This window comes from Rhea americana, unplaced genomic scaffold (assembly GCF_003343005.1).
Source record: "Rhea americana isolate MKP2758 unplaced genomic scaffold, rheAme1 scaffold_29, whole genome shotgun sequence".
Classification (NCBI taxonomy): domain Eukaryota; kingdom Metazoa; phylum Chordata; class Aves; order Rheiformes; family Rheidae; genus Rhea; species Rhea americana.
In genome coordinates this window covers 300,611-313,656 of record NW_028186412.1, presented here as the reverse complement: position 1 = coordinate 313,656, position 13,046 = coordinate 300,611, and the positions used below count along the sequence as shown (strand labels likewise).

Here is a 13,046-nt window from a genome sequence, read left to right as displayed (position 1 = left end):
GGAGCTACAAATCAGTACTTCTCTGGAAATCCTGAAAAAATGCCTACCTACCTCAGTGAAGTTTTTAGAGTTCAGATTTGCTGTTAACTTGAAATAGTAAGCTACTCAACCAACTGTATGGCACAGCCAATTCTGTTGGAAAAAATGATGAACTAGATCCTCATACATCCTCAACTATAAATCAGAATGAATTTCTACTTCCCTTTTCCAATTAGCTTCTCTTACACATCTATTACCATGCTGTTCAAAACAAACAAACAAACAAAAAAAAGCTTCCAAAGCATTCAGACAAAAGGGAAAAACAAAAGGCAAAGGCTACTCTTGGTATGCTGAACTTCAAATCAAAAGAACAAAACACTTCCAAACAACAAAAACAAAAAAACACCCCACCATTATCACTAGGTTTTCATTTTGTGTATGACACACCCTATCAGCAAGTTTAGTTGAAAAGCTGATAGAAAGGAGGAGTAAATTGCAGTGCATACTWATACAAAAGAAATTTCCTGTTGCTTACCTCAACTGCTTTTTCCTGAACAAGCTTCCTTGCATGTTCTTCCTCCTGAAGTTTCAGTTCCAGCTCTTTCATTTTTTTCTAGTCAAAGTTAAATGAAAATGGTATCATTACTAACAAAGTTGAGAGCACAAAAAAAGATATCAATTCAACTTATTACTTCAAGCTAAGTGAAGATTGTAATCAATTCTAGAGTTTTACCTGTATATCTGTAAATACAGTAATCAAGCGCTTATACTTAAAACCACAATGATTTTTCTAGTTTTACTTCCACAATTGGTACCTGAATTTAAGACATTAGCCTTAAATAAGCCCACTAAGGGAGCAATAGGGTAATAATAATCTACTTTATGTTTTTTAATACAACTAAAGAGAAGGATGGTGTTTTGTGTACATTATCCTGAAAGATTTTGTAAAAAGAGCTAATAAAGGTATGCCACCTATCATTACAGTTGACTGTGATGACACTTGCTTTATTTAGACTACTAAAGATACTTTTTAGTATCTAATTCAAACTCTTGRAAGAGAAGTTTTAAACACCTAACTYRCTTCTACTAAAAACAAGGAGAAAAATTTATATACCATGTACCTAAGACATTCAAGCAAAACTGATGAGATTTCATCTTTACAGTTAAAAGCARGCAAAAAGCCTTTCCAAAGCTCCTTTCAAAGAAAAGAGGTAACAGGAGAGGCAAAATTTCTCTTTGTGGACCCTTCAACAAGATGAAAAACTTGTTTAAGTAGGATACACTTAAACTCCCAATGTAGAAGTTACCAAACGCATTTCTGATTTTATACAGCAGAGTGAAAATGATCCAGAGTGCCAGGACACACAAAAACTTGCTTTCTCTTTCCCAAAGATGGAACATTATTCATAGAGYCACTAAAATAACAGCTATAATTGTATACTTTTATTTGCATTATTTATAACCTCAGTACACCGAAAACCCAAAGGAATGTTAAATAATTCTGCTTTACTTAAGTGTAACGTAAGATATGACTGTTTATACAAAGGTGTTAAAACGCAAATCCCTGGATAAGCATCCATGATAAAAGCACTATATAAAGGAACTAGGTTTTCCTTTTTGACAAGAATTTATTCTYTTCATACAAGTCGGATATACTCCAGATAAAGTCATCTTCCACCCTTTTCAGCCTGTGTCACAACTCGTGTTTTCCACTGGGACAGTCACACAAACAGAAATCCCAGTTTAACATGTTAGGTATGACAAAATTTAATATGGAAGTACTGAAGCAAATGCTTATGCTTGAAACCAAGTGTGATATGTAGCTGAACCAATACTTCTTTACTGAAATAAACTAAGTATTCACTCAGTCAGTAGTCTCAGCTACAGGCATAGCTCAAACTCAGAGTTCATGCAGGGCATGCTGGAAATTGTCCATTTATGTGATACTCCTAAAAGGAAATTACATTTCTGTTTATGGAAGGAGAGAGGGAAGCATCAAATATTCCCACTTACAATTCAGTGCTCAAAATGGCTACAGTTTACATAGGGAGATGCAGATGATTGGTCTGTCACCACAGGGACCAACTAGGGGGTCAGGCCAGGGGCCTGGCTAATAGTGAAAATATGGGCATTCCCTGATTACAACTCCCATAATATAAGGCAGCATGACACAAAAGGGAAATCMAGGTCAGCACTGAATTGACTCAAATATACTGCTCATTTATCACTAACAAAACATTTCAATGAAAACTGGAAATCTAGTATTTCAACRTCTTGTTTTAACCTAGCTTCAAAAAGGATTTTGATCACCTTGCACATCCTTCTGGCTGTCACTGAAACAAATTTAAAATAACTTTAACCAAAGTAGACAGGAAGGGATGAGACCTCAAAGACGCAGAATCCCTAAATTTCCAAAAAATTGTCTGCTGGGAAAAATATCCAAATTAGTTTCACCACAGAGGTGGTGGAACTAATTATCTGTGTGCTTCACTACCTTGCCAGTCAGCACCTGCTTTCTATAACAGTCAGCACAGACATAGCTCAAGCAAGGCAGGTGTTACTTCTCCCCACCTGGCAATTAAAGGATATTGAACAATTAGAGGTGTTAAGTAGCACACAGGCATAATATGATGCTAAGACTCCTCACTTCTGTTGTTCAAAGAAGTGCTTCTAGTGGGGAGGGRGTGGTTAAGGCTCATTGTTAACATTAAAAAGATTGATTACTACCAATTACAGTTCTTCAAAATGTGTGATCTGGACATACATTCAAATTCTGACCATCTGTCACACACAAGACCAGAGGTTAGGTGTACTTCCAGGGGACAGCCATATCCTCATGCACAGAGATGTTCAGATCTACTCAGCSAAGTGTCCAGAGATGTCACTACAGGACTACAGTTGCAATAAAAACACATTAGGATTTTTTTGATGTAAATACTCTAATTAGGAGTCCTTCATATGAATAAGAAGGTCAGCAGCTCTTTTTCAAAGACAATATCAATATTTGCAATAGGTTGGTGAGGATAATACTAGATGGCCAAGCTGTGGTTCTGCAGGTTTTGGAGATTAAACACTCTCAGTAAGACCCACAGACAACTTACGCTCTGGTAGGGCATCTGAAATCAGAGATAGCTTTGGCTTACATATAAGTAGTCATATATAAGTAGTCATCTCACCACTTATTACCCATTTCAACAGATCATGTATGGAAATGTTCTTTCTTCTAGGTTTACAACTGAACCAAAATCTCCATCTCTTCAAAAAAAAAAAAAATCTCTGGACTTGTGAATGTAAAAGTCCTTAATGGAAAGGATTACAGAAAAGCTTCCACCCTAAAGGCACCCTAGAACTTCTGAAGAGTAAACAGATGAATTTATTTCTTGTCCCAAATTAAACTTGCAAGTGTTCCTGGAATCTTGCCATGACTACAAGCAACAGTTTTTTTGAGCAGAGTACACCCTTTCAGAATTATAAAGTGACACTTAACATGCACAGGTTCACATAGGAACACGGTTTGCACACACAGAGACAGAGAGACTAGAAAGACAACTTACGACAGCAAAATGATCACAAAGATGATAAACCTTAGTCAGAGCTAAATCCAAACTTCTCTCAGTTCTCAGAACCTAATTAACTGTGTGGAGTTTAACACCCAATTCCACTAAAAGGACTAAATTTTGGTGRCTACTAATTTACAAAAATATCAAAGAATCAAAGATACCTAGTGTGATCCAGAAAATAACCAACTGATCTGCTGGCTGAAATTAAGTTCACYAGCCAAGTACAAAGAGACAAGTAATCCACCTCCTTCCAAATTCCAGCTGCCACACCTGGTAAAAGTCCTTGAGAAAGGAAATGTTGTTGCTGAATCAGTTACTTCAATCCTGACCCTGGAGAAACTTACTGTTACTCTCAATGAACATGGTCTCTGTTTCAAAGAGTTTGGCCCAGGTAAWCAATGCAATCACATTTGCTCCATAAATGGAGCTCACAACAATGAGGTGTCAAGATCTCAAAAAGCTTGCTACAGCTGCCTTGGTTCAGGTACTATCAAGAACCCCTGTATGGCTGGGAAGTCTTGCAGCAGACAGCAGACTAACTGAAGATCTACTAGTAGACACATCTTTACATACTTCTGGACAAGTGCCCTCTAATTCAGCATCTTGTAAAAGCTGGTGTGTAGGGTGACAGTTTTGACAAAGATCAAAGCTGTCCCCAACACCACAGTTTGATACTGTAGTATCTGCTCCTTTAAGTGAGATTTCTTACATATATACATATATGTGTGTGTGTGTGTGTATATTCATTCATCTCCACTCACACATATATACATATGTACATATCTGCAGGTGGAAGTCTCTCCTTCCTTGAGCCTTCTGTAGCTCATACTTAAGTGTCATGTGTTCCATCTGCAAAAGCAGCTAAGTTGTGTACTGAGTTCCAGAAGTCCAGACCACAGATGGCATAGAGACAGAATATGACCAAACATGGTCATGCTGGACCTCCTGAAAAAACAGCCTAGTTCAAATACACTGACAAGACATCTGTTGTTACAGGGCTAGCAACTTGAGACTTTAGAATACTGCAAGCAAACAATGAGCAATAATTGCATTTCTTAAGGGGGGGGGAGAAGAGGCAAAAAAGAAAAAATACACAAGGTAAGTCAAATCTGTGTCATAAAAAGAACGTAATTTTAAGTATTGAGTATTATGCAAGGTGACTCAGAGAAATTCGGAGTTTAAGGATACACTCAATCTTATATGCCTGTCATGAACTAACCACAGAAGAGGAACATCAACAAATAGTGTTAAGGTTAAACAGAACTTCAGTTCTTGTAGTGCAGGCCACCAAGGCCTGACTGGTCATGTGAAGACTCATTGAAAACTTCAAATTTTTACTCCCACTTCAGCTAAAGAAACAAAAACAATGTTTAGTTGCTATTGTTTTCTATAGGACAGAGTTTTGCTTAACTCTATTATTGACATGTAAYTACAAAATGTTGATTATTGTAATCAAGACCTCATACAGTACACAATAGAAATAACAGACCTCTGCTAGGGACTGCATTGTATTAAGTCTGGTGTACTCTTTTTCCAGTATATCCAGCTTTTCCAATTTAGATCGGACATGTGATTGATCAAGAAGACGATCTCTTTCTAATGTACCCTTGAAAAGAGAAAGAACAGAAAAACAATTAAGCACAATAGAACAGGAACATTCACAGCAAGCCTTATGTCTGCAATGCAAAGGGGGACCATAAATAGACCAAAGGAACTACCAGCTTCTTTGTGCAATTCTGCATGGTGCTACARTTGAAGAACAACTTCATCACTGGTCCACCAACGTTAGGAACCTCACACTTAGCTAGATTCAGACAACAGCAGGTTCTGCAGAGTCACCTCTACCCCCTCAAACCCACAACTGTAAAGACTGCTCAAYTACTCAGCTGTTAGAAGAAGCTTCCTTAAATTTTATTTATTTCAATAATAAATAGATATTCAATAGACTGAGATAAGACATTCATAGAGACTGATGAACAGCTTTAGGCGATCCACATACCTATAAAACAAAATTCAAGTCCATTTTAGATACAGGACATACCCCATATTCACTGATATTGGAAAACAGAAGTTTTACTATTATTTTTACCAAACAAGTATTTTGGCTCTGGTTTAGACAATACTAGTAAAGAAAACCTCCAAAGATCTAAAGAGTAACTACAAAAAAAAAAAAACAAAAAAAACAACAACAAAAAAAAACCCTAAAAAAACCACACAGTTCATGACTTTTATAAATGTAACCTCCAAACAGTCTTGAGAACACACCTGCTTCTCCAAGAGATGCATCTTCTCGTTTTCTGCATGTTGGATCATTTTTCTCATGTAGTCAAGCTGTTTCTCTAAAAGACTGCAACGCGACTCAGCAGCTGCCAACTGAGAAGCCAGTTCTGAAGATAACATAAGGCAGAAAAGGAAAATCACACACTGGTCGTTCCCGGAATTTCTCAGTGTTTTCAGTACAGCTCCAAAATAAGCCAGAAACAAACCAACTAAGGAAGCTAACAAATTAATCAAATTTTGCTTACCTGCAAAATCCCTAAAAGAAAGTATGCTTTTAAAATGATTCATTCATAACCTTGTGTGTCATTACAAGGTAAAAGGTGCTAAACAAAGTAATTTAAAATACTTTTACACATGGACAAAGTATATATTTTATCTGTAGCACTGTTCTATGGTATGTATATAAAGCTTACAAACAACCTTGATTTTTCTTTGACACTTCAGTCTTGTCATGTTCTTTGTGTCGCATTTGTTCAGTTAGTACTTTTTTATAGTCTGCTGTTTCTCTGCTGAGGTGCTTTACATTCTCCTCTGCTTGAAGCCGTTCCAACTCYAGCCGATGAATTTTTTCTTGAAGATTCTTCAGAGCAGAAAATATTGCTGTAATTGAAAAAGTATCTTTTGTTAGGTGCTGGTAAATGATCATTTTCAGAAAACACCAAACTGAAAGCTTTTTTTTATAAAAAGTATGCTATATGAGAAGTCCGACTTCTCACCACCACCATCCTGAACTCCTTCCAGGAATTAAGAYACACTTCCCTCTACATTGTAACTGATTCTAGAAATCATTTCAACTGTACTGATGCCTTTGGTATCTACCTTTATCTGAAACATTGGAGATATGGTGAGCTACAGATGCATCTAAGATAAGCAAATGTTATGYAGATTACATGCAAAGAGCGCATCTTCTGACTCGTTTTATCAAAAGGAAACAAAAGCTCTCMACTGAATAGTTAGGAGTTGCAGTCCTCTATATGCTCAACAGAGCGTTATTTTCCCTCTACAAGTGCATGCTAGCATGACAAATACGCAAACACAACATTCCTGTGAGCAATCACTGAGCAGGAAAAAAGACAAGATGATCAGAAGAGCGATAAAAATCTTTATTTCTCTAAGCAGTCACTCTTTTTTGATTCTTTTCTTTTGTTTTCACACCTGTGTTCCTTCCCCTCCTCTTAGATATGCTACTCCTTTGTGCTGAACAACTTTTCCTCTTTCTATTCAAYTCCTGCTTTAGCAATTACCCAATAAAACCTTCATATAATTTGTCACCACAGAAAAGCTGGTGGTAATAGAACTCGCATCATCTTGCAATTAAGACCATCTGCTGGTAATCTGGTGTATTACGTCTCTTAGCTGTATTGTTTGATTCTGCAAAGGGAATCATAACCATAAGCTACTTCCCTACAWAGTCCCATTAAAGTAAAACAGAAGATTATCTGTGCAGACAGCTCATATAGCAGACTTACCTTTGAGATCACGTTACCACACTCTTGTGCTTAAACCCACTCTAGAGAAATAATGGGTCTTTATTACAGAACATATGAACCCAATAAAGTTTGGACTTGATATTTGTTTGAGCATCAGATCAGAAATAAAGGGAAAATAGTTATCAAAATGAGTTTTCTAAAATGTAAATTTATAGAATCTTGAAATGTAAAATAGYAGAACATTAGAATATCATACTAATAAAAACCATCTACTCTAAGGTAACTGTAAGTAAACAAGAAGCGTGTAACAGTAGTCACAAGTTCAGGCAAAATGTTCCCAGGATGCCAGAATAACTAACTGTAGCATCTTCTCTTTATTTATATTACTGTTATCAGGATTCTGTTGAAACAGGTACAGCTGAAACTATAAACAGCTTTGTTACATAATCCTTAGGGCTAAATTAAAATCTCTCTGTATTCACAACAATGACTAACAAAATACAGCAGTGAAGCACTTTCAGCAATGAACAAATGAAGATGGAACCTAAAAGAACGTCACATATCTTTCAGGACAAAGAAATAAATGCCTAATAACAGACACGTTATACTAGTTCATCCTTATTACAGTGTTAAAAGCATATACGCCGAGGCATAAACAAACAACACAAAGTCAAAATGAAAATAAGCAGAACTTGCTATACTTAGTTTCAGGATTTTTAAATATGATTTTACACAGGTGAGCACAGGATAAAAACCTCCAGGAACAATCAAATCTATTTCTCCCTCTGAAGTTAATTCCTAAATCCTTAATCTTGTTAAAATATACACTTCAAAACATTTTTGCACTCTTAAAACATTCCTACCCAACTATTTGTTTTGGAGTAAATTCCTTGCTTGAAAAATTTATCAGACAGACTTGGATGTCAAAAGCTTCTCTAATCAAACATACAACGCAATCTACAAAAATACACCTACACCAGTAATTCATAAGAGAGTTTTCTGCTCATCAAATTTTTATCTATGTCACAAGGTTCTTCTAGCTTTGTGTCAACAGTACTCTCAAAACCGATTGTATTGTGCATGCCAGAGCACATACTACATTTGGGGGGCAGGTTTAGCTCAGCTGGTTAGAGCATGATGCTGCTAATGCCAAGGTCATGGGTTCAATCCCCATAYGGGGCTACGCTGAGGGTTGGATTAGATGATCTCCAGAGGTCCCTTCCAACCTTACCATTCTATGATTTTTTAATGACACCTCAGGATTTCAGATTCCATTTACTACATCATTAACATGCAAGTCTTCCATAATTCAGGCATGAATTACATCATTAGAACAGACACTTGAACCCATCATGCTGATTTTCTACTTAATTTGGGTTACATTAGGGTTCAGTTTAAGTCTCTCGTAAGTACAGCTCATTTTTCTCCCTATAAAGAGAATCTGAAGTTTTTCATACCCTTAAGCCTCCATGCAACTCCACTCTTAGGGGAGTATTTTCACAACGACTCTGAGCCAAACAGCTCACACAGAAGAAATCAATCCTGTTCTCGCCTCTAAACTTCCTTTGCTCCCTCCTGTATTTACCCTAATGCAGTTCTGGGGCACATCTCATTGCACAACAAGCCAATTCACTAAAACAASAGAAAACTATCCAAGAATATTTTTGTACATGTCAATTCGAGCAAGATGAAATTGTTTATCTGGAGATGAAGACCAAAAATGGAATAGGAAAGAAGACAGAAGGAAGAAACTAGAAATAGGGAAGAAGGAATTGGAGCAAAACCTCCTCTCTTTTTGGCRATGGTGAACTGTCAGTTCAGCACTGTGGTACAGAATACTCTTTTTTGTATGTTCTAAGCACTTCACTGATAAATCTTGCCCCTTCATCTTTTGTACATAAGAAGTCTTCCTATTTCATCAACATGAAGCCTTTCTCCTTGCTCCAAACCATTTTGGGAACTAAAGCCTCCTTATTCCAAACTCGACTGTGAAATGGGGAGAGGTAGGATTGAGGGAAGGAGAGGAGGATGGAAGAAGGGGCAATGAAAACATGTCAAGCCAGTTTCAAGGAACTCAGCCAAGGTTACAGTTACATACTGCTAAAAGGAAGCATCTTATTCCAGCTATAAATATGACCTTTTTCAGGAAGAGGAGTGGTAAGAAACTTAAAAAACATAACCTACACATCACTGGAAAGCAAGGATATTGCACCCTTTTCATAAAGAATGCTTTGACCACCTGTACCAGGTGATTTGAAACAGGTAAGAAAATTTAACTGAACTATTTATTACCTCTGCTGTTACTTTCAGGATATGGAATGACAGGTTTCCGTGGGGACCGCAGCAAATCAGAATTAATAAATGGCTTGTACTTTGGATAATCTATAAATGACGTTGCAGAGAGTCCATCTGTGGCTGATGYAGATTTATAAATTTTGCGTAGATCACTCTGAAAAACAAAACAAAGTTGTCAGTACATTTGTTTCTCCATCACAACAAAAAAGTAGAATCAGATTAAGATGTGGAGAAATACCACTGTAGATCATAATAGTATTAAGGTAATAGTCCCTCCCTCATAGCCCTGGGCTGCGCCATTTTTAAATCTCAGTTCCCCCACAAAAACAAGATCAGAAAAAAAACCCAACATTTTTTTAATGCTAGTTTCCAACTTCCAGTTTTGTTTCTACTTACTTATATCCTCTCTTGCTTATTAAGAAGGTAATACTCTAGTCAGGTGGAAAGCAGCCTTGCTCTTCACTGAAAAACAGTCTTTGTTGCACATAAGAATCTACCAGGGTGACCAAAACAGACAGAGCTGTGGTCTCAGGTGTGCTTTATGTAGCCTGATCTAATGCAGTAACAGTTCACAGACCATAAAAAGGGAAAAAGACATGCCACATAGTCTCCCAGCCACATAGTCCCAATCGCTCTTTTACACTGACTACAGCTTATCTTTACAAATATCTGTAGAAATCTCTGAGCCAGATTATGCCAGATTTATGCCAGATTTGATCAGTATAACCTGCACAAGACAAGCAACAAAAGATCATAGCAGGGGACCTCTGCCTCCAACCAGCAACATGCTGTTAGGTCATCTTAAGACTTCTCAAAAAATGCAGCTGCAGGGACCCTAGATTTCCCAGCGTCTCCACCTGCTTTCCAAAAGCTTGCAATGTTTTGAATGATGTGATGTTTCAGAAGGAGTCACACAGTACTGAAAATACTATCCAGTAGCGATACAATTAAGTCGTGCTTTCTAACCAGGTTCTTCTATGGAAGAGAGYAAAGCACTCTGTACGCTCTGTGTTTGGCCAAACTTTTGATTTATGTATGTATCCTAAATAAAATGCAAGTGCTTATTTTTAATATGCTARAGTCACTTCTTTTTCTATTGTACCCACCGCTAAATATTTTAGTAATAGAATTTGAAGGTAACCTAAGACAAAAGYGGGCAGCGGGAGGACATGATATTCTGGCTCCTACAGCTTAGCACAGAAGGTTTATTTCACAAATAAGACAAAGAAGAAATTGCTATTATTGTCAGGGTTTTTTAAGTTTTTGCAAATATCAAATATTTGGAACATATTTTGTTTTAAATTAAAATGCAGAAAGCATTTATGATACTATCTCATAGCAAATTAAACTACAGCCCAAGTTGCACTGAGAGGAAAAAAAAAGAAAAAAAAGAAAAGAAAACCTAAGAAAATCATATATTACTTAAAGGCTATTTGCAGTTAATTTCACATTAAAAACAAACTGATTCATTGTGTATGAGAAAATGAAGGCCACAAGTACCCTACAAGTACACTAAAATATTCAGAATTAAAAATAACTACATTAAAAAAATGCTGCTTTCTTTACTGGCATAAGTGACTTCTACCTCTAACCAGAAAAGTTAATATACTTAAACACTCAAACACCATGTTACACAAACATTAACATATTCTTTCTTTAAATGTTATTTCTCCAAAACACCACCTGAACAGAGATTGCGTGCATTAAAATTAATTTACCTTTGAATACTCTAAGTGCAAACAGTTGCTTGAAATAAATACTGAAAGATTCATATTGAAATAGTATCCACAGTACAGTTTAGACAATCGATCCTTCTTCTAGTCTAAAGAATCGCATGCTAACAAGTATATTTTCCATATACATTTGAGCAGAAGACCATTTTTATAGTCTGCTGAATGACTTCTAAATACACCTGAATTGAAAAATTTGAAAAAAAAAATAAATATGAAACAGCAGCAAGGAATTCAACATCACTAATCTCAGATTCAAATACCATTCCCTGCTCTTCTCCTCCTCCCCAGTCTCCCAAGTCATTCAAAATCACTAAATCAATTTGCTGCTCTTGGAAATTCTCATGTGGATCACCACTTTGCATATTTTTCAGGAAAATCCTGAAACACGGGAAAATACATATATATGAAAAATCAAGAAACTGTACTTGATCTGAATTATGAGTAGGGCCTATTTGCTAACTACACCTGCTCCATTCTTTTCTGGGTACTCTCTATCTTCTTTCCATCTCTAAACCACACCGAAACCTCACACTAACAAAGAAGCTTAACAGTCCCACAGGACAGAAGTGCAGCAGTATTATATAATAGTGGAGAACTGAGCACATTTAACCTTTCACAGAATCAAAGGATCAGTAAGGTTGGAAGGGACCTCTSGAGATCATCTAGTCCAACACTCCTGCTCAGCAGAATCACCTAGAAAATGTTAGACAGGGTTGCATCCAGGCGGGCCTTGCAGATCTCCAGAGAASGAGACTCCACMACCTCTCTGGGCAACCTGCTCCAGTGCTCTGTCACTCTCATAGTAAAGAAATTCCCCCTCACGGTCAGGCAGAACTTCYTGTGCTTCACTTTCCACCCAKTGCCTCTTGTCCTGTCACATGGGACAACTGAAAAGAGTTTGGCCCCATCCCCGTGACACCCTCCCTTCAGGTACTTCTACAAATGTAGAAGATCCCCCCTCAGTCTTCTCTTCCCCAGGCTGAAGAGGCCCAGCTCTCACAACCGTTCCTCAGAGGGCAGGTGCTCCAGCCCTCTGATCATCTTCGTAGCCATATACTGGACTCTYTCCATGTCTCTCTTGTCCTGGGGAGCCCAGAACTGGACACAGGAYTTGAGATGTGGCCTCACTAGGGCTCAGTAGAKCAGCAGGATCACCTCCCTCCACCTGCTGGCAACASTCTTCTCAATGCACTCCAGGACACCATTGGCCTTCCTGGCCACAAGGGCACATTGCTGGCTCATGGTCAACCTGTCATCCACCAGCACTCCCAGGTCCTCCTCTGCAGAGCTGCTCTCCAGCAGATCAGCCYTCAGCTTGTACTGGTGCCTCCGGTTATTTCTCCCTAGGKGCAGSACYCTGCMCTTGCCCTTGTTGAACCTCAGGAGGTTCCTCTCTGGCCAGCTCTCCAGCCTGTCCAGGTCTCTCTGAATGGCAGCACAGCCCTCTGGTGTGTCAGCCACTCCTCCCAGCTTGGGATCATCAAACTTGCTGAGGAGGCACTCTGTCCCCTCATCCAGGTCAACGATGAAGAAGTTGAACAGGATAGGACCCATTACTGAGCCCTGGGGGACGCCAGTAGCCACAGGCCTCCAACTAGACTCCACGCCACTGAGGATGACCCTCTGAGCTCTGCCTTTCAGCCAGTTCTCAAGCCACCTCACTGTCCACTCGTCTAACCCACACTTCCCGAGCTTATCTAGGAGGATGTTATGGGAGACAGTGTCAAAAGCCTTGCTGAAGTCAAGGTATACAGTGTTCCCTGCTCTCC

The 13,046-nt window shown here is 38.2% G+C and overlaps 1 protein-coding gene across 1 annotated transcript in view; it reads right to left on the bottom strand.

The window, feature by feature from the left end:
* CEP57 (centrosomal protein 57) overlaps positions 1-11,639 on the bottom strand; it is an 18,343-nt gene extending 6,704 nt beyond the window's left edge. The window contains exons 1-6 of the mRNA XM_085309092.1: positions 11,538-11,639; positions 9,542-9,698; positions 6,240-6,419; positions 5,805-5,926; positions 5,029-5,145; positions 515-592 (exon numbers count right to left, since the gene is read on the bottom strand). Coding sequence (XP_085165218.1) covers positions 515-592; positions 5,029-5,145; positions 5,805-5,926; positions 6,240-6,419; positions 9,542-9,698; positions 11,538-11,639 — 756 coding nt within the window. The remainder of the gene's footprint in view (positions 1-514; positions 593-5,028; positions 5,146-5,804; positions 5,927-6,239; positions 6,420-9,541; positions 9,699-11,537) is intronic.
* Between the last annotated feature and the right edge of the window lie 1,407 nt (positions 11,640-13,046).